This window comes from Muntiacus reevesi, chromosome 4 (genome assembly GCF_963930625.1).
Source record: "Muntiacus reevesi chromosome 4, mMunRee1.1, whole genome shotgun sequence".
In the NCBI taxonomy this organism is placed as follows: domain Eukaryota; kingdom Metazoa; phylum Chordata; class Mammalia; order Artiodactyla; family Cervidae; genus Muntiacus; species Muntiacus reevesi.
Window position 1 is genome coordinate 157,056,659 of NC_089252.1, and position 26,160 is coordinate 157,082,818.

Consider the following 26,160-nt stretch of genomic DNA (forward strand, 5'->3'; position numbering starts at 1 on the left):
ACCTTTCCATTCAGTCGCCCAACATGGCTGGAGTGCGGCGGAGGTGAGCCGACCGCCCCCTGCAGCTCCAGCCTCCTGAGCGCGAGCGCCGCGGCTGCAGCGGCGCCTCGGTTCTGCGGTGCAGAGGCCCAGGGAGCCGGCTGTCGCTCGCCGCCGGCATGTGGGGCGCCCCGGACGAGAGCTCGGTGCGGGTGGCTGTCAGGTGAGGACGGACGCGGCGAAGGGCGGGCTGCGGGCTCGCTGAGAGGGTCTGCCCGGACCCGGGGTCCCGGCCGCCGCGCTGCGGAGACCTGAGGAGCCGCCCCACGGGGCCCCGGGGGCTCTGGACACCGAGGAGAGGAGGAGGGTCCCCGAGGGTCCCCGAGGGTCCCCGCCGGCCTGGCGCGCGAGGCCGGGCGCTGGCCGGAGAACCTGGCGCCCTCGGCCCCCTGGCGTTTGCAGGTGACGGGCGGCTGCGCGGCGCCGGGTCCCGGGGGCCCCCTCCGGGTCGCGCACCCCAGGAACAGTTGCCTCAGGTCTGGCCGCCTTGGGCGATCGCCTGTCGGGCTTTGCCCAGCGGAGCTGCCCCTCTCCGGGGTTGCGGTGCGCTTCTTGTGTTTGTAACGTGACTGTCTTCACGGGTACCTGCAGCTCCGGCCTTCGGAGGCAGGAGACAAAGCCTCAGCACAGCGCTGCCAGCCGCGGGGGTCTAGATCTCTGTGCAAATAGATGGGCGTCTTGTTAAGCACCGGCGGGGACTAGAGCACCAGGGTGTGGGTGTTGAAGACATTTCTGGCGTTGCAAGGGATGTTATATTTAAGGGAAAATTCACTGGCGATCAGTCTGTAGAAGGAAGACTCTTCAGTAAGTGGAAGGGCTACATGAGGGAGTGGTGAAAAAGAAACATCCTGAGGTTCAGCAGGGTGGTTACAATACAAAATTACACATTCCCGAGTGTGAGTTTTTAAATGCTGGATACATCAAAATTGTAATTTGGTCAAGGACAGATACATGAGAATCGAACGTAATTTGAATTATTTTGATACGTACCGAGAAGCGGAGCTCATGGAAAATTGCAACATCATCACTGAAATATTAATGAAGGCTTCATGGTAGAATAAGTGCGTTTCTTTTATAGCTTTGAGACTTTACTGTGAATTCATTTCTCTTTATGTACGCATAATAGGATTATAAAAATAATATTTTCTCAGAGAAATTATTTTTAAAAATTCTCCACCCTTGTAGTCTTTCTGAAAAACTGTTCTTATCCTATCATGTCAGCATTTCAATAGTTATTTTAGTGACAAATCTTGTTAGTTAGTTATGGAAATGGTAGTTTTATATATGCTTTGTATTTTAATCAATCTAAAGAATAAGATGAATTTCAAAGATATTTCTCATCCCGTTTACAGGCCAGAAGATAACCACCCATGGAGGTGACATTTTTATGACTGTTTAGAATCACCTGTTATAAAACTTTTGAAGTTTTAATTTGGCCTCTCTGGTCATTTTAGGGCTATTTATTCAGTTGTTGGATTAGTTGTTTCTCCTGTTTACTGTTGCTATCTTTCTTTTGGCTTTTTAACACTTACTAGTGACTCTACCACCACAGAGGAAGGGGAAGGAAAAAGAGAGGAAACTCAATAAGAAGCAGTTTTGTTAATTAGCAGGTTTGGTCAAAGAAGGTGAAGAAGCAGCATAAAATAGTAATGAAAATTAAAAAATTGGCTATCAGAGAAAAAGCTGTTACAGAGTTAATATTTTTATCTGTGAATTCTGTAGAATATCATAGGGTAGTTTATTGACCGTGTTGTTAAAACTGATGCTGCTTGCAGTGGAGATGAACAGAGTAATGAATCACCCCAAAGTGATATTGACAGATAAATAACGTATATTTGCTTTTGATATGCATATTAGCTGTTTAAAAAGGAAATATGTGTGGGTCTGTTTGTTGGAGAAAGGCTTTATAAAAACACGTTGTGAAGTAAGCCATATTTTGAAGGTCTATTTTATTTTCATTAATACATTGAATAGATTCACTGGTTAAACTTACTTTGCATAGGATAAGAATAGCTTAGATAGCACTTCTGTATTTATAAAGTATATGGACATTTATTTCCATTTACAACAGATATTTATTGAAATTAAGTTCTATCTCTTCTATCCTAATATCTGAGCTAAAAAGAGAAATAATTATTGGACACAGTATGTGCCAGGATCAGTGCTGTGTGTTAAGATGTTTTATATACTATGAAATTGCATTTATTTTTCATAACAATCTTTGACTTAGGTCTGTTATTATTATGGCTATTTTACAGGTGAGACAGAAAGGTTAGGTGATCTTCCCCAAGTTAAACTGGTAGCAAGTGGCAGAAATAGCATTCTAACTCTAGACAGCTTGACTCTAGAGCTCAAATTCTTAACCATTAAATCTATACAGGTGAGAGGCAAGAACATCCTTTGCAAACCTTTACTTAGCTTAGGGTCGCTTGCCTTTTCCTGGTTCTGAACTAGTTTAATTAAAAATGAATGACTTTGTCAGGATTTTTATGCCTTATATTTCTAGAAAAGATAGAGCTCAGAAAGGGGAAACCTGAACTTACTTACCTAAACTGTTTTCCCGATTTTTAAATCTTTGCAGTGACCTCCAGTCTTTCTTTCCAGTTTGTGATAGACTTTATCAGCAGGGTAAATAAGTCAAGACATAGACACAAATGATCAGAACACTTGATTAACTTTTACCCTTCAATGAATGTAATAATAAGTAATAGAAAGTTGGCTGTACTGGTGTAAATGCAGTGTCCTAGAGGTCTTTGTGTTTTATCAGATATGGAGATTTACCAATGTGTTAAAGTTGATGACTGTATTTTAGGTTTCTCAAAATAAGTGTATGGGTCATATTGTATGACCTTTGGAAAAAGAAGTTAAATAGAAAATTTCTTATTTCGAGAGAACATTTTAAATTCAATTTCTGAAAAATGCCTTTGGCTAGAGTATATCTGAGATGTTGGTGGCCCTGGTGATAAAGAGCCTGCCTGCCAATGCAGGAGACCTAAGAAATACAGGTTCAAACCCTGGGTCAGGAAGATCCTCTGGAGAAGGAAATGGCAACCCACTCTAGTATTCTTGCCTGGGAAATCCCATGGACAGAGGAGCCTGGCGGGCTAGAGTGGGATACGACTGGAGCAACTTAGCAGTGCAGCATGGAGGTGTTCTGTAGGGTATCTTTCTTTCCTTGGGTAGATGTGGATTTAGAACCCCCCTCTGCCACTATGCAACCCCATGTGGGTACTGAACACTCAAATTATGATTAATGTTGTAACCAAACCAAACTTGGTTTCACTCTCCCACCACACAGCAAAGCCAATCTATTGACACCAGGTTGTGGTGAAGTAGAGGATAACTTATTGAAGGGTACCCACTTTGGGCCAAGCAAGGAGAATGGGCAGTTCATGCTCAAAAGATGCAAATTCCCTGATGGCTTTCAGGGAGGGGTGTTTAAGGGCAAGGTGAGGGACAGGATCATAGGGTGCCGGGTCATCTTTTGGGTATCTTTCTGACTGGCTGGTGGTGAGGTAACAGGAGTTAACATTTTGGTATTTCAGGAGTTAACACCATCAACCTTCTGGTTCCAACTGGTGTGGGGTCTACTTGCTTGTGGTCAGCATGAGGTTAACTTCTTCCACTTGGTGGGGGTTTTAGTATCTGTAAAACCACTCAGAGATGTGGCTCAGAGTATTATCTATCGCCCTTGTGGAGGAACTAATGGCCTTTGACTTAGTTTTAATACAAATAGAACTGTTAGTACTTTGTCTTGCTTGACTGTTTTCCTTTCTGTCTGCATTATTGTGATTAAATATGCTCTAAAGAACTTGGGGACAGCTAAAACTTTTCTGCAAACAAGAGCCTGGTGACATAGGGTGGGGTATGTCTGTCCCCAGGAAGGCGCTGAAGGGTTGCTTGGTTTCAACGCTACTGAGAAGTTAAATTTTAAATTTTATTTAATGTTCATTGAATTTAAAAACTGTCCATTTAGTTTTTGGGAAGCTTGTAGTATGCCTGGAACAATGTAGTTATATGGACCTATTTTTTAACTGTAAATTTTATCAAATCTAAATACTTATAAAGTATTTCTGATGGAAATTTAGTCTCCAGATTGACATGTATTTTCTGTGTAATATATATATATTTGATTTTAAAGACAGTATGAGAAAATGAATGTAAATATATCAATGATCTTTATATTGATTACATATTAAAATGATAGTATTTTTATATGTTGAGTTAAATAAAATGTTAAAATAAATTTCATCTACTTTTCCTTTTTTAAAATGTGGCTACCAGAAATTTTAAAATTAAATATAATGTTGTTGCCATGATATTGCTATTGAATAGTACTGCTCTACAGGTTTTTAAAAATGTTAGAAAGAGTATAGGAAAATAATTGCTCACAAATATTACTCAGTCATAAAACGGAATGAAATTGTATCATTTCCTGAGACATAAATGGATTAGAGGCTGTCACACGGAGTGAAGTAAGTCAGAAAAGAGGAAAACAGATATCATATATTAATGCATATATGTGAAATCCAGAAAAATGGTATAGATAATCTTATTTGTAGAGCAGAAAGAGAGACACAGATGTAGAGAACAAGTATATGGATACCAAGGGGGAGCTAGGGGGTGGGATGAATTGGGAAATTGGGATTGACACATACACACTGCTGTGTATAAAATAGATAACTAATGAAAACCTACCCTATAGCATGGGGAACTGTACTCAGCGCTCCGTGGTGACCTAATTAGGGAAGGAAATCCCTGAAAGAGGGGATTTATACGTATGGCTGATTCACTTTGTCGTATAGCAGAAACTGATACAGCAGTGTAACGCAACTAGGCTCCAATAAAAAAATGAAAAACCAAAAAACTGTTCACAGCCATCACGTCATAGATCTGGTATTTTCTGTAGATTAAGAAAATACCAAAATATTGGATGTCTGTTTTTAGAGTGGTTGTATATATAAACACACACACATATGTATCTATGCACATATATCCATGTGAAATTTGATTTAACAGTAACATTTTTTCCCTCTGGGTTGCATAGGTATAGAAAGTTCTGGGTAATAATAGGTTGATGGTAACTGACTTCCTAGAAAATGTAGTAAGCTGATAGCTGCCGTCTACAAAAATGAGCAATGAGGTTTAGTGTATATTCTATTCTTATCACCTAAGTAGTACACTGAACTGAATGATTCAGTTAACATTTTGAGCTCAAACATTTTGAATTCTGTATCTGGAACTTTATGAAATGATGTGAAGGAAAGTGCAGTGTTTTCTGCAAGGCACCTACTGTGGGGCCAAACAAGAAGAATGGGCAGTTCATACTTTCCACGTCTGATGCTGTATATAATATTTGAAACTCTCCCCCTGAGAATTGTAGCTTTCAAAATACGAGAGGAACTGAAAGAAGATGGAGACACAGACAGGACCATTGTGTTTTCACGTCATTGTCTATGCGGTTGTGAGCTAAGATTTTTTGCTTAGCTTTGGCAGAGAACAGGACATATCCTTGACAGCAAGTTTGGGTTAGTGTGTAATGTTGTTTAATTTGCTGTGTTTTTTACCTTACTACAGCATTTTCAAGAAGTGACATTGCTCAGCTAGCTTAAGTGCTGTTTGGATTGTAAATGCTCTTTTGAGTCCATCACTGGCGCTGATTTGCAGTGTGACCTCCCGGACTTTTCTTTTTCCTCATGTTGAGGTATTAAGGGTTGTAAGACCTTTCCACATGCAGTATATTAAATTTATGTTTTTTTGTTGTTAGCCAAGCTGTCGGCACTCGTGCTGCCTCTTTATTGATAGGAAGGAACTATTGTAACATTTTAAACTTGACTTTCCCACAATATATTTATTGTAGGTACTGCTGGTACTTAAGAGGAAACTTTTCGGCTTTTGTGGTCTCTTTGTCCAATTCTGGCTGTAATACAAATATGCAATATTTTATTTAATATACATTAAAACCGATGAGGTGGGCTGGACAGATATTATCCCTATCTTACAGATGGAAAAATGAGTCTCAAAGATACTAGGTGACCTGTTCAAGGTTTCTCAGCCACTAAATATCAGAAATGGAACTCAAACTCAGGCTTCTGGTATCTGTTTCTTTGTTCCTAAAAATATTTCCAAATGTTTTCAAAATATTTCACATATTAATGTCAATGCAATAAGGATCTTTCAAGCTAAAACAATTTGAAACAATTTAATGTCTAAAGAATGTAGAGACAGATAAGCAAGGCTTTTAGAAATATTTTATGGAAACAGATAGTTATCTGCTGTTCGATCATTTGTTTATTCCTCCCTTCATGCATCAAATATTTATTATGTTACCTACTATCTGCAGAACACTTTCCTACTACTGAGGACACAGAACATACAAGACAGACTTGGTTCCCACTTTCATGGAGCTTAGACCAGGCAATGTGAGGCTCTTTTAGTGCACAAACTATGTTGAATCTAACACAAAACATATCCGTAGCACAAACTAGAAATTAGTTGAGTTTTATCTGTCCCTTATTTTCTTCAATAGCATTTTTTTAGTTCATACTTTCCTGAAGGACAGTGACTTAAAAAACAGAAATTGTGCCCTGCTTACAAGCACATGTCATACAAAATTTGGACTCCAGAGCCTGTGCATTAGAAAGATACTTCTATTTTTGTATGTGTGATATGTGTACCCTACTTGTATGTCTTTGTATTTGGATCATAAAGTAAAGGAAATGAAACAGAGGAGACTTGTGGATGATGTGAGCTTAAAGTCAGTGAAATTGTTTATTTAAATATGAGTTGATACTTTTTCTTCAGATAAGGTTTATTAAGTTTATAATGTGGGAGGCCTGATTGTTATTTGGAACTCCACAGAAGTTCAGATTTCATGTCTAATTATTACTACCCCTTGAGCTCTTACCCTCTTACCTGCTAATTAGTTAATATTTTGATGCATAATTATGGGTTTGTAAATGATGCACTAGAAATTCCAGTTTAGTGAAGCCATGAAAGCAGAAATTATCCTGGTAGTTAATTACATAATGTACCCAGTCTTCCAGTTCTCATCCATTTCTCCTCAAAGAAATGAACTTGAAATATCCATTGTTATGGATAGTTTTCCCCAAGACATGTTAGAGCTCACCTATGTGACCTTGACTTATAAGTTGTTATTTTCTGTCAACATTAGATATGAAACTAAGTTTCAGATTTAGGAAGGAAGACACATCAGTGAAAATACATGCTAGATGGTATCATTTGTATTTGGTGTGTCATTAAAATGATTTTATTAAAAATAAAATGGATGTTTGTTACTTTTAATGCTTCTCTCTGGAGAGCGGATTTGTGAATTCTGTCTTTGAACTTGGTTTCCCAGTGGATTAACTATTTAATCTTCTCAGGGTGTTAAAATAGTTTTCTCGTGGCTCAGGCTTTATTTGAAGCAAATGACACAGCCAATGGGACCATTTTGATGAAATTCTACAATTATTATGAGATAGTCCTTAATGTTTAAGAATTATATTTGAGATTCCTTTGCTTTGAAATTATTAGACATTTATATATTGAACATAACTTTTAGTACCTCTGTAATTATTGGATTTGAAGTAGATTTTAAAACTGAAAGGGACCGTGAAGGAGCTAGCTGGATGAAGCCCCTTCAAGATAATTGAGGTAACAGAGACCCAGAGCAATTGAGGGAATTGCTCGAGGTCCCACGGCTATCAGCTCAGGTCTTTTGTTGACTGTTACTTTGGATTTTTTAGGATTTCATGTTTTGCTGGCAAATGTTCCAAAAATATAATCAGTTTGTATTTTGTAGACTACAGTTTTAATCCCTCAAGTGTCCTTTTAAAAGTTTAAATTTAACATTTAAATGAGTGCACCCCCATCTCAGTGCTCTTTATTTTGGCTTTATGATTGCCTCAATTCTAGAAACTAGACCAATGATTCCAAGAAGGACCTCTCAAGAGTCAGAGAGAGAGGGATCCCTGGAGTAGAAATCCAGGTTATATTTTAAGGTTCCTATTATATTAAAGTGTGAAAAAATGCCAACACTAGGTTATAAAAATTGTTAAAACAGACTGATTTCAGCATATGCATGTACCACATTAATGCTTTAACAACCACAGAAATACAATATCTGGGTAGCCTAATTTGGAAATAGTATTAATCATGTAAATAGAATTTGGTGAATGCTAGGCCTGGGACGTGTGGCCTTCTCCTTTTGCCGTCACCTTGGTTCTGAAATTTTTTTCCCTGCCTCAGTAGATTTGACGATTAGAGCAGGTTCCATTAATAGTGACAGCCTCACTGTCGGGGGGATGACTGGAGAGTGGGGAAAGAAGGAGAGAGAGTAGGGTCAGTGTGGTATATTTACTGGGATCTGAAATTGGAGCGGAGGTAGACATTTGAGTGGTTAAAAATAAAACACTTTGAGAATTACTTTGCTAGAAAGGTGGTTCTTAAACTTTTAAATAACATCAGTCCCTTCTATCCTGACTTTAGAAGGAGATAAAGGATGCAACACATTTTGGCCATACATTTGCCCTTGCATCCAAAAAATACCCTAAATCCCACCTCTGCTTGAAGCCTTTCTAGACTTTATGCAGGGGAATTTCTGCCTTCTGGGGCCTTATTTATTTATTTATTTATTTATCTGATTCTCTCTCTACAATTCCAGTGTGAGAGGTATACACAGTATGATGATTTTCACTGTTTGACTTGAAATGTCCCCCAACCTGAGAGAATATCTGACATTAAAAAAAAAAAAGATGCTAATATACTGGCAGCACTATTAGAACATTTGAAGGATATTGGATTTACTGAATTGAAACAAGGTGGTATTTGCATGACCAGATTTGAAATGAAGGCCATTCAGGATTTAATCTTAGGGTCAATGTACTTGGGTGCTATATATTTCCATCTATTTCAATAAGAGCAAGAAAACCAAGAAGTTGTTGAAACTTGGGTGTAGCGAGGTGGGCATCATGAGCCCACCCAGGGGCTAAATCAAGGATAGTTTAAAGTTTATTCCCTACTCTTTGGATCTCTTAGTGTGTAGTAAAATTTTAGTTTTTGAGATTGGACTTTATTCTCAATTTGGGGGAGCTATGCCTGTCACTTAGGCATCACAATATCAGTTCTTCTGAGTAGGATGGATGAATTATATTTTTCACAGTAGATATTCACATTATTTGACATAGCTTCACAGAATAAAGACCTTTTCTTTCAGCAAACAGGAACAAGGAGCCTTGGAGAGGGTCAAGCTATAGTAACTGTTATGAAGTGGTATGTTGAGCACATGGTGTACTAAGACATGGGGCACCTTTTCTCTCAGTTATATTCTTTATAATCTTATTTACTTTTTTTAGATCAAAATTCATTCACTTATTACATAATTATTGAATGTCTGTTGTGCACTAGAATCACATAAGTTAGATTCATTAAAGCTGTTGGAAGCAATATAATAGAATGAACTTTGGATATTTAGAAATCTGTTTTGGTCTTAACCAATGATAAACTTGGCTTTGTGTATAGATACCCACTTACTTCAGTGGACTTGGGAAAAGATCAGTAGAGATAACCATTTGGAAAATAGTTTTTATACAAACACAGGCAATAATATTATTAGTGATGTATTATTAGTTGGATGTATAACCACCAATGAGTATATTGGTTATATTCTAAACTCTAGCAACTAGATTAGCCATTCTCTAATATGTAATCCATAACTTGAATTTGTGAAGTATGTTATAGGTGAATCTGTTCTTTTGCCTATGAATATAGCAGAAATGTATTTAAATAGTTAAAAACCTTCTGTTACAACAGTCGCCTAGTTTTCATTTTGTTTTTAACATGGAAACCACATATCGTCCTTCTCTAGTTTACCAAATTCCTTTTTATATAGTTTAGTATAATCCACCATTTTTAATCTTTCTTTTCCCACACAAGACTTTCAGTTGGCATGATGTTTAGTATTTGTAAAGTTACAATTAATACAATATACTTTGTGAGATTAACAATAATATTGTTGTATTTGCTGTTAGTTGCTTAACCTGCGGTAAGACACTGATGACTAAATTGGTTAATAATAATGTGAATTTTCCTTCTGAACTGGCTTGCACCAGAGTTTTGAAAATGTTGCTAGTGCTTATCTTGCTTTCTCTCATCAACCTTGGCAACAATACACTAAACCAAGCTGTGGATTAAAGAGCATCTTAAGGAGTAAACTAAGTCAAAAGACCTGCACTAATAATAACATAGAATTTTGAAAATGAATTTAAATTTTCTGTATTTTTTTTCTCATACCTAGAGCTGATGGGCAATGCTCCTACTGAGTTCATTGACAGATCTATATGAAAATTTAGCTGAAAGCCTTTAAAAAAAGACTAACACTTAGAAGCAGAAAATAGATCTTGCAGTCATCGTCTAGCTTCAAAATCAGCTTTTAATTTCATAAGTTATTTTTGTTTGAGTTCTTTTCCTGTTAGTGAAATAATGTAATCAAATTAGAAAAAAATACCTGAGAAAAGATGAGAAAAGCGATCAATTATAGGTTACCACCCTGTTTTAATTACTACTAGCACTTTGGTATATTTATTTTTAATCTGTTTTCTTATGTGTACTTATATATTTTTAAAAATTGCTGCAGTGTGTGCATACTTTTATAGCTTGATATTTAGCACTTTATAGAGTAAAACAAGAATTTTTCCACTCAAGTAAGTGAAATTAGTGAAAGCCTCCTTTCTGTGATCGGAAAATGACCATTTCTGTTTTCTAACTGTGGTGTCCTTTGACTCATGTGGGCTGCTTAGAACTGGAAGCCACAACCAGGTTGAATCTAATTTTGTACATATGCCAGTGATCAAGCCTGGGTCACTCTGGACCTTACTTCACTTCCATGTCAACTAGGCCTCTGGCCAGGCTAGTTGTCCAACCTTCTTTCTCCCTTAATCGATGCCAACCTGGAGGCCCCAGTATGTTTTGAAAAAGATTTTACCTGAAATCAACAAACTGTGATTTTGGTAAGGGCTTGACATGAAACACATAAACACAGATATACACACCGCCCCCCCCAAAAGATAAAATCTACTAGAAGTTGATGAATCTGGCCAATATAGTATAAAATATATTTATGTTCATAAACAAAATAAATTGATATTTGTTTTTTAAACTCAGTTGATGGAAAAGATGCTCAACTTGTCTTTATGATATGTTGGTCAAAAATGATACATTGGGACTGTTAGGAAACTGAAGTTTTGCGTCCTCGTTTGTGGTTCTCTTGGCTGTCATTTTGAAATGGAAAATTTTAGTCATGCCTGAACTGTACCTACCTTCACATCAATATGAAAATGTTTCTTGGCTTCTGCTGTGGCCCTGTAACATGTGCACTGATGGGCTGGCATCTCAGTTTGGGCAAAGCTGTCCCTAGACTGTGTGCTGAGCGAGGCCAGGCCACGTGTATGCACTCTGCAATTGCTCAGTATGGGACTAGCGAATCTAGGCGACTTGGCCATTGCTTTTTTTCATAGCAGATTTCTTGACAATGAGATAGGGTAGACAAGAAGAATAATGTTGAAGGGATCAAAGGCACTGATTCTTGAAATCAAATAGCCGTTCTGGCTTCTGACAGCCCTGCATTGTAGTTTAAAAGCATCATAGCTCTGTGACAGCAGAGCTCTGTCATCCCAGTATCCTTCAAAGAGCTTCTACAAGCTGGTTTATCTCCAGTCTTCCTTCTGCATTTGCATTCTTTATTACCCCTTTACTCCATCCTTGCCTTAATTTTATTTTTGTTTACAGCAGGCTTATTGAAAAGAGTTTGGATTTTAGTCACAAAGATTGGAGTTCAAAATTTTAGGACAGCCACTTAACCTTTATGACCCTTATTTTTTCATCTGTAAAATGGAGTTAATACCTTCTTGATAAGACTATTAAGATTATATGAGTGTTATAAATGCCTTGCATTTAGAAGCGCTTGGGAGATGTTAGATTCTTTATTCCTTTTTTAGTTATTGCTCCTTCCTTCACTTCCTGCTGCCTGCCATCTCTCTCTGTATGTGTGTACACACACACACACACACACACACACACGCACACACACACTTTTAAATCTCGCTTTTTCCTCTTATGGATAAGACTTACAGTGACCAACCACAATTTGTTTCTAATCATCTCAAGATTTGAATAATTTCTTTGGTAAGCTCTTGTTCTCCTTAGTTTCTCTATGAAGTGGAGAAATAAGAATACTTATCTCATAAGATAGTGAGAATTAATTGGCATATCTATAAAGCACTCAGAAGAATGCTTGGCATATAGTCATTTTCTGTGTGTGCTCACTTGGGTCTGACTCTTTGCAACCCCATTGACTGCAGCCCACTAGGCTCCTCTATCCATGGAATTTTCCAGGCAAGAATACTGGAGTGGGTTGCCACTTCCTTCTCCAGTGGCATATAGTAGGCCTTGATAAATGTCAGTTGTAGTCATTAACTTGCAAAAATTTATTTCTTTAGCACGGATTCTTTTGAGTCTTTACTTGAGGACTCTTTTTACAATGTCTTATGTCTGTTTCTAAAGACAAAGCACAGGGATAATGGGGTAGGGAAGAAATAGGAAGAGACTGGTAAAACGGCACAAACTTTGAGCTATAAGAAGAATAAGTCTTGAGACCTTAATATATAACATGACAACTATAGTTATTAACATTGTGTTGTGTAATTGAACTTTGCTTGGAGAACTTAAATGTTCTTTTTAAAAAAATGGCAAATATGTGAGGTAATGATTGTGTGAATTGAAAGGAGGAACCCTTTCACGTGTTTATATCAGGATCATCATAATGTAAACTTTAAATATCTTATGATTTTGTTAATTATATCTCACTAAGGGCTTCCCTGTGGCTCAGTGGTAAAGAATGCATCTGCAATGCGGGAGAGACGGAGACTCGGTTTGATTCCTTGGTTGGGAAGATCTCCAGAGTAGGAAATGGCAAACCACTCCAGTAATCTTTCCCAGAAAATCCCGTGGACAGAGAACACCTGGCTGGCTACAGTCCCAGGGGTCTCAAAAGAGTCAGACGCGAGTGAGTGACTAAACGAAAGCAACAACAAAATATCTCAATAAAACTAGAAGAAAGGATGGTAATAGTACATTTATATTAAATAATATATATGACCTCCATGTTATCAGCTGATGTTATCAGCATTGTATTTATATGGTAAAATGAATACCATTGTTTGTCTTTATGAATGTACTGAGTTGTGAAAGTCAAGGCAGATCATTATGCTTTCTTGACCAGGTTGAATAAAATATTTTCCTAATAATCTTGGTTCTCTTTTGTAAATAAACAATTACATTTCTTTCTTATTTATCTTTAAGGACATGGGAATACTAATTGATTTCCAACTGCTCACCTGGTAAGGTGAGCTGACTGACACCTTAATCCTTAAACGTGAACACATTCTACTTATGCCAACAGAAGTTTTACTAAGACTCCAAAAGTGATCAGAAATACAGTGTCCTCAGTTCACATGTACATAGGCATACATGCTCATATACATGGACATACAAAAGCGTGCTCATATATGTATACACACATACATACACACTCACTTTATAAATGATCTCTAGGAAAACGTCTCACTATTTCCATGCCTAATGTGAGGTAATTGAAAGATTTGAGGTGACAGAGTACCCTTGCTAACTTAAAAAGACATTGGTTTAATTTTAGCCTTCCATTTTTAGTAATTCATATTATGAGATGTTATTTTGCAAATTTTTAGTTTAATTACTGTGATTAAAGAAGAAATAAAATCAATTTGTGACTCTTTTTTTTTTTTAGGACCTTATTAAAAAACCAGGTCTTCCGTTTTTATGTAATACTAGCCACTGAAACCTTTAACTAGATGGCTAGTTTGGTTTGCATTGAAAAACAGGTTTCTTAGTTTTACAGGATCAACAAACCAAGTCAGAAATGTAAATGATCTTGAAAACAAGTTTCACTTTTAGAAACAAACCTATTTAGAAAATAAATTTGATTGAACTGGTAAAATAAATACGTTTTGTGTCCTTCACAAATTGGTTTACTGTGAAATAAAAGCTTCCCTGATAGCTCAGTTGGTAAAAAAGATAAAACAGTGTGATGACAAATTGAATTTAAAAAATATGTAATAGCAAGTTAAGTGAGTGCTCGCTTTGGTAGCACATATATTAAAATTGGAATGATACAGAAGATTAGCATGGCCCCTGTGCAAGGATGACATGCAAATTCATGAAGTGTTCCATATTTTTATTGGAAATAAAAGCAAAAATAAACAAGTGGGATCTAGTTAAACTTAAAAGCTTTTGCACAACAAAGGAAACTATAAGTAAGGTGAAAAGACAGCCTTCAGAATGGGAGAAAATAATAGCAACAAAGCAACAGACAAAGGATTAATCTCAAAAATATACAAGAAACTCCTGCAGCTCAATTCCAGAAAAATAAATGACCCAATTAAAAAGTGGGCCAAAGATCTAAACAGACATTTCTCCAAAGAAGACATACAGATGGCTAACAAACACATGAAAAGATGCTCAACATCACTCATTATCAGAGAAATTCAAATCAAAACCACAATGAGGTACCATTACACGCCAGTCAGAATGGCTGCTATCCAAAAGTCTACAAGCAATAAATGCTGAAGAGGGTGTGGAGAAAAGGGAACCCTCTTACACTATTGGTGGGAATGCAAACTAGTACAGCCACTATGGAAAACAGTGTGGAGATTTCTTAAAAAACTGGAAATAGAACTGCCATATGACCCAGCAATCCCTCTCCTGGGCATACACACTGAGGAAACCAGATCTGAGAGAGACACGTGCACCCCAATGTTCATCGCAGCACTGTTTATAATAGCCAGGACATGGAAGCAACCTAGATGCCCATCAGCAGACGAATGGATAAGGAAGCTGTGGTACATATACAGCATGGAATATTACTCAGCCATTAAAAAGAATTCATTTGAATCAGTTCTAATGAGATGGATGAAACTGGAGCCCATTATACAGAGTGAAGTAAGCCAGAAAGATAAACACCAATACAGTATACTAATGCATATATATGGAATTTAGAAAGATGGTAACGATGACCCTATATGCAAGACAGAAAAAGAGACACAGATGTATAGAACAGGCTTTTGGACTCTATGGGAGAAGGCGACGGTGGGATGATCTGAGAGAATAGCATTGAAACATGTATATTATCAAGTGTGAAACAGATCACCAGCCCAGGTTGGATGCATGAGACAAGTGCTCAGGGCTGGTGCACTGGGATGACCCAGAGGGATGGGATGGGGAGGGAGGTGGGAGGGGGGATCGGGATGGGGAACACATGTAAATCCATGGTTGATTCATGTCAATGTATGGCAAAAACCACTACAATATTGTAAAGTAATTAGCCTCTAACTAATAAAAATAAATGGAAAAAAAAAGTTAAGTGAACCATTGAAGATGACATAAGACTGCCTTAGCACTTGAGACTAGTCCTATTTGCTGTGTTTGACAAGCAGAAAATACTCCAAATGTCAGTTATCAAAATAATAAACATAGCAATAGGGATAATGTAACTGAGGTTGAGTATTCTGCAAAATCATCAGGTGTATTCCCTGCCCTTGCTTATATGTTTGTTCTCTGTACATTCTGATGAGAACCTTGCTGTCTATTTTATTGAAAAAAAAATGCAGAAACAGGAACTTCTGTTCCTAAAAGTAGTCATCTTTTTGCCTTTTTATGACTATCAAATATGTTTATTTGCATATTTCATAATTTTGCTTTTATGATTGAATCTTTTAAAATGAACTTTGGTGAGGAAAGTAATGCTTTTGGAGTTTGAGTTCAGATCTCCTTTTTTCCACTGACTCACTTTTAGGTGGCAGTAATATAAAAGTAATCCTGTGGAAAAATAATATGATGTCTCTCTATGACTCAATTTCATCTATGTATAAAGCGGATTATACTTCTGCTATGTGTATTACAGCCTCTTTGTAAAGTATAGATAGTGAAAGTGTAAAAAGAGGGCTATTACTCTAAGCTCGTTGTAAGTAGAACAGAAGTTACTTAAGTAAGTATATTTTGGTATCTAAAATGGAGGAATAAAAGTGTGTTTGTGAGGGTAATTAATAGTTCCCTTTCCTGACCATTCTAATTCAATTTGACCAAGTAAACCCAATGTATCTCAGTTTAGTCCTATTCAGTTTATTAGTTAGTTCACCCCTATAATTAAGTACACTAAAAACACGTTGCTAGGCACTGGGAAATGCAAGATGAATCAGATGTGGAATTTGCCCTTGAGGAACTTAGTTCAGTTGGGTTATAAGATGACTTTCCCATGAAACGTGCCAACAATTAAGTTTAAACACTTTACATTCAAGTTATTAGAGTGGTATACCTCTATAGACATTGTGATCACATTAGCATACTTTCTAACTCAGAAAAATGACTCTTTATTTTCCAAAATAGCAACATAAAGTCTTATTAATCTGTCCCATGACATCTAATCTTTTCACTCTCCTAATCTTTAACATAGCCATGTTCATCTATTTGCTTATTTCCCCCTTACTTATCCTTTCTCATCTTTCCTAATTTTCATGCTCATTTCATTAAAAAAATCCCTTTCCATAAATTCCATCCTATTTTCATAGATATTAATTGCAAAATATTATTGACAACAGCTCATTTGCACATAAAAAGACTTAATACATGCACGTCTGTGCATACTCCCACATAAACACACATTTTTTTCCCTGTATAATTAATAACTAATTCACTCAGAGTGGCTAGTTTGGATCTGAGTGAGGCAGGAAGCTTCAATGGAAAGTTTCCTTAAACATTTCACTTCTAAGGATAGTTTGAAAAAAATTTAAAAATCCCTTCATTAACTGTTAATCTTTTTACTTCATTAGTCCTAGTGTCCTGTGGAAAATAGGCTTTGTTTTTTTTTTTTTTTCAGAGAACTGATGATCTGTTTTATATTTCAAGACTCTAGGACTCAAGTCCTTTGGGAATTTAATATTCCAGATGTCCCTGACAGATATTATAGTCTCACTTCTGGTAGATGTATCTTTTGTAGTAGCAAGCTCTTGTTTTAAGGACCTGACCAAAACAGGTTCCTGTGAGGAGAATGGGCTTTGACATCAAGAGGTGTGTTTGAACTTGACTTCTTTCCTGTTTTTTTTTTTTAATTGATTAATTTATTTTAATTGGAGGCTAATTACTTTACAATATTGTAGTGGTAGTGTTGTCTTTCCTAGTTTTTAACTTTGGGTGAATTGTTTGAGCTGCCTGGACCTCAGTTTCCTCATCTGTAAAATATATATACTCATATTAATAGAATTATTTTTCCCTAAGGATTCCTCTCTTGCTGATTTCTACTGTGTATACATATGTAAGTCTAACATATGGAACATGATAGTTTGCTTTGTAAATACAGTTGATCCTTGAACAACACCAAGGTTGGAGGCACCAACCTTCCCCTCCATGCAGTCAGAAATCCTCATATAACTTTACAGTCAGCCCTTCCATGTGTGATTCTGCATCCATGAATTCAACTGATCTTGCATTGTTTAGTACAGTAGTACAAGTTTATTTTTTTAAAAAAGTGAGTTGATAGGCGTAGTTAAAACCTTTGTTATTCAAGGGTCAAGTGTAGTATTTTAGTGATTTGGGTTCATAGCTCTTCTTCTTTAAATGGATCTTGAATTATTTAAAAGCAGGGATACTTTTATTTTTATTTTTTTGTCCTTTTCTGTGAAATGCTTAACCCATCATTAGACATGTCAGTGCATGCTCACTTGTTCAGTATTGTCCGACTTGTGACCGCATGAACTTCAATCATTAGACTCCTCTGTCCATGGAATTTTCCAAGCTAGAATACTGGAGCAGGTTGCATTTCCTACTCCAGGGGACGTTCCTGACCCCAGGCATGTCAGACCTGGCCCTCAATACCAGAGAAGAAAAATATAGTCTACACCCGATTATTATAGAGACTTTAGTCAGTCTAGAAATATTTGACTGCCATTGATGCTCCAGAGGGAGAAGGCAATGACACCCCACTCCAGCACTCTTGCCTGGAAAATCCCATGGACAGAGGAGCCTACCAGGCTGTGGTCCATGGGGTCGCTAAGAGTGGGACACAACTGAGAGTCTTCATTTTCACTTTTCATTTTCATGCATTGGAGAAGGAAATGGCAACCCACTCCAGTGTTCTTGCCTGGAGAATCCCAAGGATGGGGGAGCCTGGTGGGCTGCCGTCAATGGGGTCGCACAGAGTCGGACACGACTGAAGCGACTTAGCAGCGGTGGTGCTAAGTCCTCTGGGTGTGGAGGATATAGGTATAAGACAAGTGTTTCTAGTTTCAAGAAGTTAACATTGGGTGAGGACAGAGACAATAAACATAAAAAAAATAACTTCAGATGTTGATAAGTGCTGTGGAGAAGATGAGACATGAAAAATAAGCTGATATGGTTAGTGGGATGGTAAGAAGAGCAGGATAGCCAGATACAGTAAATGGAAAAGAAGATGGAAATAATGACAGAGATATAGGCAGGAGCCAGACTGTTTAGGGCCTTGTAGTCTAGAATGGAAATTTTGGACTTAATTTTAGTGGGAAGGCTTTAGAAAGTTTTAAGTGGAGATATGACTTACATTTTGGAAAGAAAACTTGTTGCTATATAGAAGATGGACTATATTATAAGAGTTAAAAATAGAGGTGGAAGATCAGTGAGAATGCTGTTATTTTGTTCCAGGAGAAAGATGGAAGCAGCTTGGACTAAACAAGAGCAGTACAGGTGGTAGACAGTAGATCTGAGGTTTATTTTGGAGATAGAACTGTTAGGGTTTGCTGATAAAGAGTGCAAGGGAAAGAGAAAAATCAAGTAAATTGTTTAGATGGATGGTATAAGAAAAAGAGGAGATATTTGTAGGAGTGAAGTCCTTGGGAAGGAGACTAGGGATGAGATGGAGGAGAAAAAGTTGAGAGTGTGGCCTTAAATAGAAGCAGTGACACTTCTATTATAACAGAAAAACCTCCCAGAATTTGTGGGTATAGATGAAATATAGTTTGGATCTGGAAGCATGAAGATGAAGATGAAGGAGATCTCTTCTGACTGCATCATCATCATCATCTTCTTCTTCTTCTTCTTCTTTTTTTTTTAATGAAAATGAAGCTGGTTTTAAGGAGGCCAGGGAATTGTGAGATAGAATTGTTGGGTGTATTACCTAAGGGATTTGAGTTTACTAAGAATGCCGAAAGAAGTAGTGGTGATGGAAGTAGCTGATAGAGTGGCCCGTAAGTGAGATCAGTGGATGAGGCAGTGTGGCAAAGAGCAGTTTGTAGCAAGATCTGACTATAGGTGCTTCTGAGAAGATGGGATCTTTGGAAGAGGAGCGATAGATTGGAAACTGCACTCAGGAGCAAGAAGCAGCCTCACCTCCAGGCAGTGTCTTACACATACATGACGTGAAAGAAAAAATAGCCTTCCTTGGGAGCACTTCAGTAAGAGCCACTTCCTTGGGAGGAACATGTAAGGTTTAGGTTGAGAGTACAGGTGAGTTTTCTAATAAAAATAAATGAATTATCAAACACTCGTTATGTGGCAGAAACAAATGTTCTAAACTCTAAATACACATACATTAACTCACATAAACCTAATGATAATCTTATAGGTACTATTATTAATTCCACTTTATGAATGAGGAAATTGAGAATTTAAGCAATTTGCCTGTGGTCACACAGCTGTAAGTGACAGGGCTGGTGAACTTGGTTTCAGCCAGTGAAAATGAAGTGAAAGTGACAGTGAAAGTCACTTAATGGTGTTCAACTCTTTGCAAACCTGTGGAATGTACAGTCCATGGAATTCTTCAGGCCAGAATACAGAAGTGGGTAGCCTTTTGCTTCTCCAGGGGATCTTTCCAACTCAGGGATCAAACCCAGGGTCTCCCGCATTGCAGGTGGGTTTTTTACCAGCTGAGCCCCAAGGGAAGCCCCAAAATACTGCAGTGGGTAGCCTATTCCTTCTCCAGCAGGTCTTCCTGACCCAGGAATCAAACTGGGATCTCTGCATTGCAGGTGGATTCTTTGCCAGCTGAGCTATCAGGGTAGCCCTTGTTCCAGGCTTAATGGCTGGTCTATACTGTTGCGGATGGATTGTAATTTCTAACATAGCATTTAGAAAGGAAGTGAGGGATAGATGGTGGAACCAAATTAGAAGCTATGCAAGGTAGTATTGAATGAGCATTTTTATATGAAGGATGATTTGGAAAGCTTGGACTTCTGATGGCTAGATTGGTGAACAGGGGTTTGATGAGCTTTTTCTATATTTTGGACCAAAGAGCAATTTGAAGATCTGAGAGGGCTGGTGTTCCTGGGGGCTGGTAGAAAGTGAGTAATGAAAATTTTGAGTTAGCTGGTGATACCACTGAGAGGAGGTAGAAGGGCAATTGATTATATTCTGGTAGCAGTGGTCTGCCATGTTATTGTCTTGTGGAGAGCTCACTTGACAATGTTGGGTGAACACAATATGGACCAGTTTATCTTCCTGGCCCTGAAATTCGAGCATTGTTATATTTCTCATCATCTGATATTATTAAAGCAACTGCTTTTGGCTGCAAGATTCAGAACAGTACTAATGGCACTGAAAAGATGTTAGAAGTTGATTTTGATTGTAATAGTAAAAATGTTCACATTTTCCCACAGTTACTTGCAAGCATTTTTAATAGTGTATTTTTTCTGATTATAAAAAGTATTTTCTGTTCATTTTAGAAAATTTATGAGAGTTTCACTATCCTGATGAGAACATATGTCTACTTATTATATTTTAACATGTGCTGTGCTTAGTCACTCAGTCGTGTCCAACTCTTTGCAACTGCATGGACTGCAGCCCACCAGGTTCCTCTGTCCATTGGATTCTCCAGGCAAGAATACTGTAGGGTGTTGCCCTGCCCCCCTCCAGGGGATCTTCCCAACTTGGGCATCCAACCCAGGTCTCCCACATTGCAGGGACCCACCTTTACCATCGGAGCCACCAGAGAAACCCATATTTTTAAATATAGTCTCATATTATTTATATAAAATAATAAAATTATATTTTATTGCATATTTAGTTTTTCATCTTTTTTTTTCACTTTACAGTTTTAAATTTCCTGCTTGACCTTTTGAGTGATGCTCTATCTCCTTTTCCCTTCTATCCTCCTCATACACCTATAGCCTGTGACACTGAATGTCCGTTTGCCTTGGTGATAGTCAACTTTCCTTGGCAGAATTCCTGTGAAATGGCTTATTGTTTGGCTGCTCTTGTTTTTGTCCACTTGAGCAATGAGAAATAGCACGTATCTGTGACTTGTTAAATAGCAGATGTGGAACATGCTTGCTCAATTACTACCCTCCATTTTTCTTTTTTTGACCTCCTATCTTCAGACTTTTCCAGGTATTTATATATAACAGTACCTAGATTCCAAAGGACACACATTAGATTTTCCCAGGAATTCTCTCGCCCCTCCTCTCTGAGTGCTCCTGGACACTCTGAGATGGGCCTGAACTTTATGATATGGGCATTTTAGATGGGATGCTCTGCATTCTGCAGAAGTGAAATGCTACAGTCCCCTTCTTATAGCTCTGTAAGTAAAGAAAACCTTGGACCGCTCACTCACTTGCTTTGATAGAGGGGAAAAATTTTGCCTTACTATACTTTGGAAAGGAAAAAAGAAAACGGTGTTCTCTCTATCTGTGAATTCTCTTCAAAGTATCTCCACCATGGATCTTGAACCTTATCTTAAATAACCTGAAGATAAGAGGTTAGGACTGATAGTTGATGGGCTGGCTTGGTCAACTCTTTGTAAATGCTGTAGGGATCTGTCTAGAAACCTTTCTTGAGGCTTGTAGTTGAAATTATGAGACAACAAGAAAAATTCCATTCTTTGTTAAAACTGCTAGCATTTAATTATATGAATTAGTGGAGTGATATCATAGTAAGTGTTGCTGGTCAGTGGGTCTCCTTCACAAAGGAACTCCACTCAGTTCCCAAGGGAATGGTGAAAAAGAGGAGCTATTTATACTACAGGAGTGAAAGTTAGAAGACCTAGGGCTCAACCTTGCTTCCCCAGTAACTAGATGAGTTACATTAGGCAAAACACATGTTTTTTTGTTACATTAGGTAAATCACGTATTTTCTCTTGGTCTTATATTTAAAATGAAAGTTAGACTAGATTTCCTCCAAGATTCTGTCTGTCTTTAAAATTGATGAGTCAGTTTTCAAAACATTCCTACTACTATACCACTCTAGGAACTTGTCAACAGATTATCCATGGATGTGGGACTTTCAGAATAGAGCCATCCTATCCCAATATCATGCCATCTCCAAGACATTTCATACCATCACCATATCATACTGTACCATCCAATTACCATATCATGCCATACCATAACATTGGATTACCTTATCATTATCATAATGTGTGAAATACCAGTCTGGATGAATCACAAGCTGAAATCAAGATTGCTGGGAAAAATATCTGTAATGTCAGATATTCAGATGACACCATCCTAATGGCAGAAAGTGAAGAGGAACTAAAGAGCCTCTTGATGAAGGTGAAAGAGGAGAGTGAAAAAGTTGGCTTAAAACTCACCATTGAAAAAACTAAGATCATGGCTTCCCATCCCATCACTTCATGGCAAAAAGATGGGGAAGCAATGGAAACAATGACAGAGTTTATATTCTTGGGCTCCAAAGTCACTGCTGATGGTGACTGCAGCCATGAAATTTAAAGCCATTTGCTCCTTGGAAGAAAAACTATGACAAACCTAGACAGTGTATTAAAAGCAGAGACATCACTTTGCCAACAAAAGTCTGTGTCTTTAAAGCTATGGTTTTGTACAGATGTGAGAGTTGGACCATAAAGGATAAGCACTGAAGAATTGATTCTTTTGAACTGTGGTGCTGGAGAAGACACTTGAGAGTCCCTTGGACTGCAAGGAGATCAAACCAATCAGCCCTAAAGGGAATCAACCCTGAATATTTATAGGAAGGACTGATGCTGAAGCTGAAGTTCCAATACTTTGCCCACTGGATGCAAAGAGCCGACTTATTGTAAAAAACCCTGATGCCGGGAAAGATTTAGGGCAGGAGGAGAAGCCAGGGGCAGGGGCGGGGGTGGAGGATGAGATGGGTGGATGGCATCATCGACTCAATGGGCATCAGTTTTAGCAAACTCTGGGAGCTGAAGGGCAAGCAAGCCAGGTGTGCTACAGTCCACGGGGTCACAAAGAGTCAGACACGACTGAATGATTGAACAACCACCACACCATACTATATCATACTGTACCATGCCATAGCATGCTACATACCACACCATCTATATCACACCATGTCATTACTGTTACCATATCTTACCATTCCTTTTCTTTCTTTCCCTTTTCATTAATTTATTTTGTAATTAATTAATTCACTTAACAAATACTATTCTATTTACTCATATGAATCCATTCATTGCATTGATTTCACATACAAGGTAGATAATGTATCTTTTCTCTAAAGAGAGGAGAAAATAACCACAATTTAAAAAGGTAGTTGAGCAAATAGCAAATAAAGTAACAGAAATGGATTCTAAGTATGGTTCTGATACATAGTAGCTCCTTGAAAAGTATTAAGGGCAATTAAGCCAGTTGAACTCCTTAGTTCCACTGTTTGTACCATATTATTGCTAAATTCTTGGTGATTCCTGGGCACTCAAAGTGCTTTATTAATAAAATATAATTATGAAATATCATCATAGATACTAAGCAATTAATTCTTATTTCAGAACCAGGCCTTTCTTTTTTAATTCTCACTGATGCTACTGTAAATAGTTGTAAATACTCATCAGTCATTGAAGAACATTGACTTTGGTTGAAGCCATTGAAGAATTAAATGGCTTTGGTTCATAATTTTTATTGCTTCTGTAGTTTTCCAGTATTTCCAAATGCCCTCATGTTTATGTGTTCAGGTCAGGTATTATAAGATAGGGTCAACAGACAATGAACTTAATAGAATATCCCTAGGAAACCCTATATTGTTTTTATGTATCAGCTATCTAAGATAAGAGAAGAAGCAATTGCACTGTTGGAGGAGATTGATCAACTTTATATGCTATGCCTTTCATTACTCAATGTGTCACTTCATGTATGTATATTATTCCTAGAATTACTAACTAGGTGGTCCTCAAAACTATTACTAATCATCTTTATCCAGATATATATTAGACCTTACAAAGCCAGTGTTTTCTGGATGGTATTCTCTCTAGTTACACTTTGCTCATTCAAATGATAGAATTAGGCATTGCACGGAAGGGACACCTAATTGAATTCCCACCAGTGTAATCGAGGTGGTAGAACCCTTGTCATTCCATATTCGTGTTTAGATGTGTTGTTTTCATTGTCTTATATACACCATTTTTTTCCCATCCCTTTGGCACCAACCTAGTGTTCAGGTTTTAAATTATGTAATGCCTGTATGATTATAGTGGTGTTTTGATTAATGATGTAGACCAGTATTCTGAAGAGCAGACCTTCCTTCCATGATGCTCTGAGCATCAAATCTAGAGTTATTAAGGATTATTTTGTTGGCTGTAGCCTTTCCAGAAGCAAACAGGTGACAAGATGAAGGAAACAATACCTTTTCCTTGTTCACTGCATTTGCAAAGTAATATGAAGAGGCATCACTGCAGCTTCCCTTTATAAGTTAAAAAATGACCAGCTGAGAAGGTTAACCAAGATGGTGGAGGAGTAGGAAGTCATGGACTTCATCTCTTTCCACAAATGCATCAAGAACACATTTACAGATGGAACAGTTGTCACAGAACACCAACTAAACACTAGCAGAAGATGTTGGACACTGGAAAGGACAAGAAAGATCCCCACATATCTGAGTAGGATGAAAGAAAGAAGGGAAAAAGAGGAGAGGAAATGAGATGGGATCTGTGTCCTGTTTAAATTATGTAATGATTGTATGATTGCACTGGTGTGGACCAGTATGATATGACCATTCTGAAGAGCAGACCTTCCTTCCATGATGCTCCGACCATCAGGGAAGTTGAAGCAGAGGAGAGGTTCCTGCAGCTGGGGAAGCCTTCTCACCAGCAGAGGATTGGTTGGGACAGAAGGGGAACATCTGAGGCTGTCAGAGGAGTGTGAAACAGCTGGTCTGTGGCCGACAGGACAGAGTGAGACTTGTACAGATGGTCTGTGCCTCAGCCCTGCCTGTCCCAGACTGGGACGTGTGTCTGCCAGTGTACATGGAGGCTGAGAGCTGGAATATGGGGATTGAAGAGTAAACCCAGGAAGAAGACTGCTGTTGGCTATGAGGAGATAGCCAGAGGGGATGGGAGGGAGGAAATCCAGACTGCCTCAGAAGCAGGGTGGTACTGTTGAGTGGCACACGGGGATGGAGCCGCCGTTGTAGACTCTTTCTCCCCACTCACAGGACACCTGCCCTTCCAGGTGCTAAGAAAAACCCCAGCAAGGGCTGACCTCACTCCTGCCCCCAGGCACGAGAAAAGGCTCCCATTAGTGCTAGATCTCTCGTGCTTGTGGCCTGTGGCTTCCCTACACACCTGTCATCGCCAGGCCCCTGTGATGCAGGCGGGTGTGCCACATCTGTACCCTGTCCTCACAGGGGAGAGAAGGGGCACAAATGCTCCAGGGCTGCCTTGGGAGGAGGCTCCTGTGGGTGGCCCCATATACAGAGGTGGGGCTAAAATCACAACTGAGACCCAGGGTGGGGTGACTAAGGAAGAGGAACAAAAATATTTCTGTGCAGCTGCACAAACCACTGATTAACTCCCTGCAGTGGGCTTGGTACGCCCTGCATGTATGGAATATCTGAATGGACAATCAGTGTTCTCACAAATGAAACTGGTATAGCTATAGCAGCGGTAGACTTGGGGGTCTAGTACCCATGGGTATTAGGCCAGGTCAGAGTCTGAGCTGCCCACCACAGTGCACACAGAGGACCCAGAGAACTGCCGAGAAGTTTTAGAGACCATTCTGGGGAGGTGGAGGTGACTGACAATGGAGAAAAGGATACTGGCAGCTGAGACCTTAGGAAAATATAATTATTCCTTTTTTGTTTGTT

The 26,160-nt window shown here is 38.4% G+C and overlaps 1 protein-coding gene and 1 non-coding gene across 7 annotated transcripts in view; both read left to right on the top strand.

The window, feature by feature from the left end:
* The first annotated feature begins 6 nt into the window (after positions 1-6).
* Positions 7-26,160, top strand: part of KIF21A (kinesin family member 21A) — a 173,393-nt gene continuing 147,239 nt past the window's right edge. For 3 of the 6 annotated variants that reach the window (XM_065934617.1, XM_065934620.1, XM_065934618.1), the window contains exon 1: positions 9-202. In XM_065934617.1, the coding sequence (XP_065790689.1) occupies positions 159-202 (44 nt within the window). In that variant the 5' untranslated portion in view covers positions 9-158. Of the gene's footprint in view, positions 203-26,160 lie in introns of all 6 variants that reach the window. The other 3 variants (XM_065934621.1, XM_065934616.1, XM_065934619.1) reach the window with 3 other exon arrangements.
* LOC136168016 (U6 spliceosomal RNA) lies at positions 14,206-14,310 on the top strand. Its single transcript, XR_010663183.1, has one exon. It is a non-coding gene; the product is annotated as a U6 spliceosomal RNA (small nuclear RNA).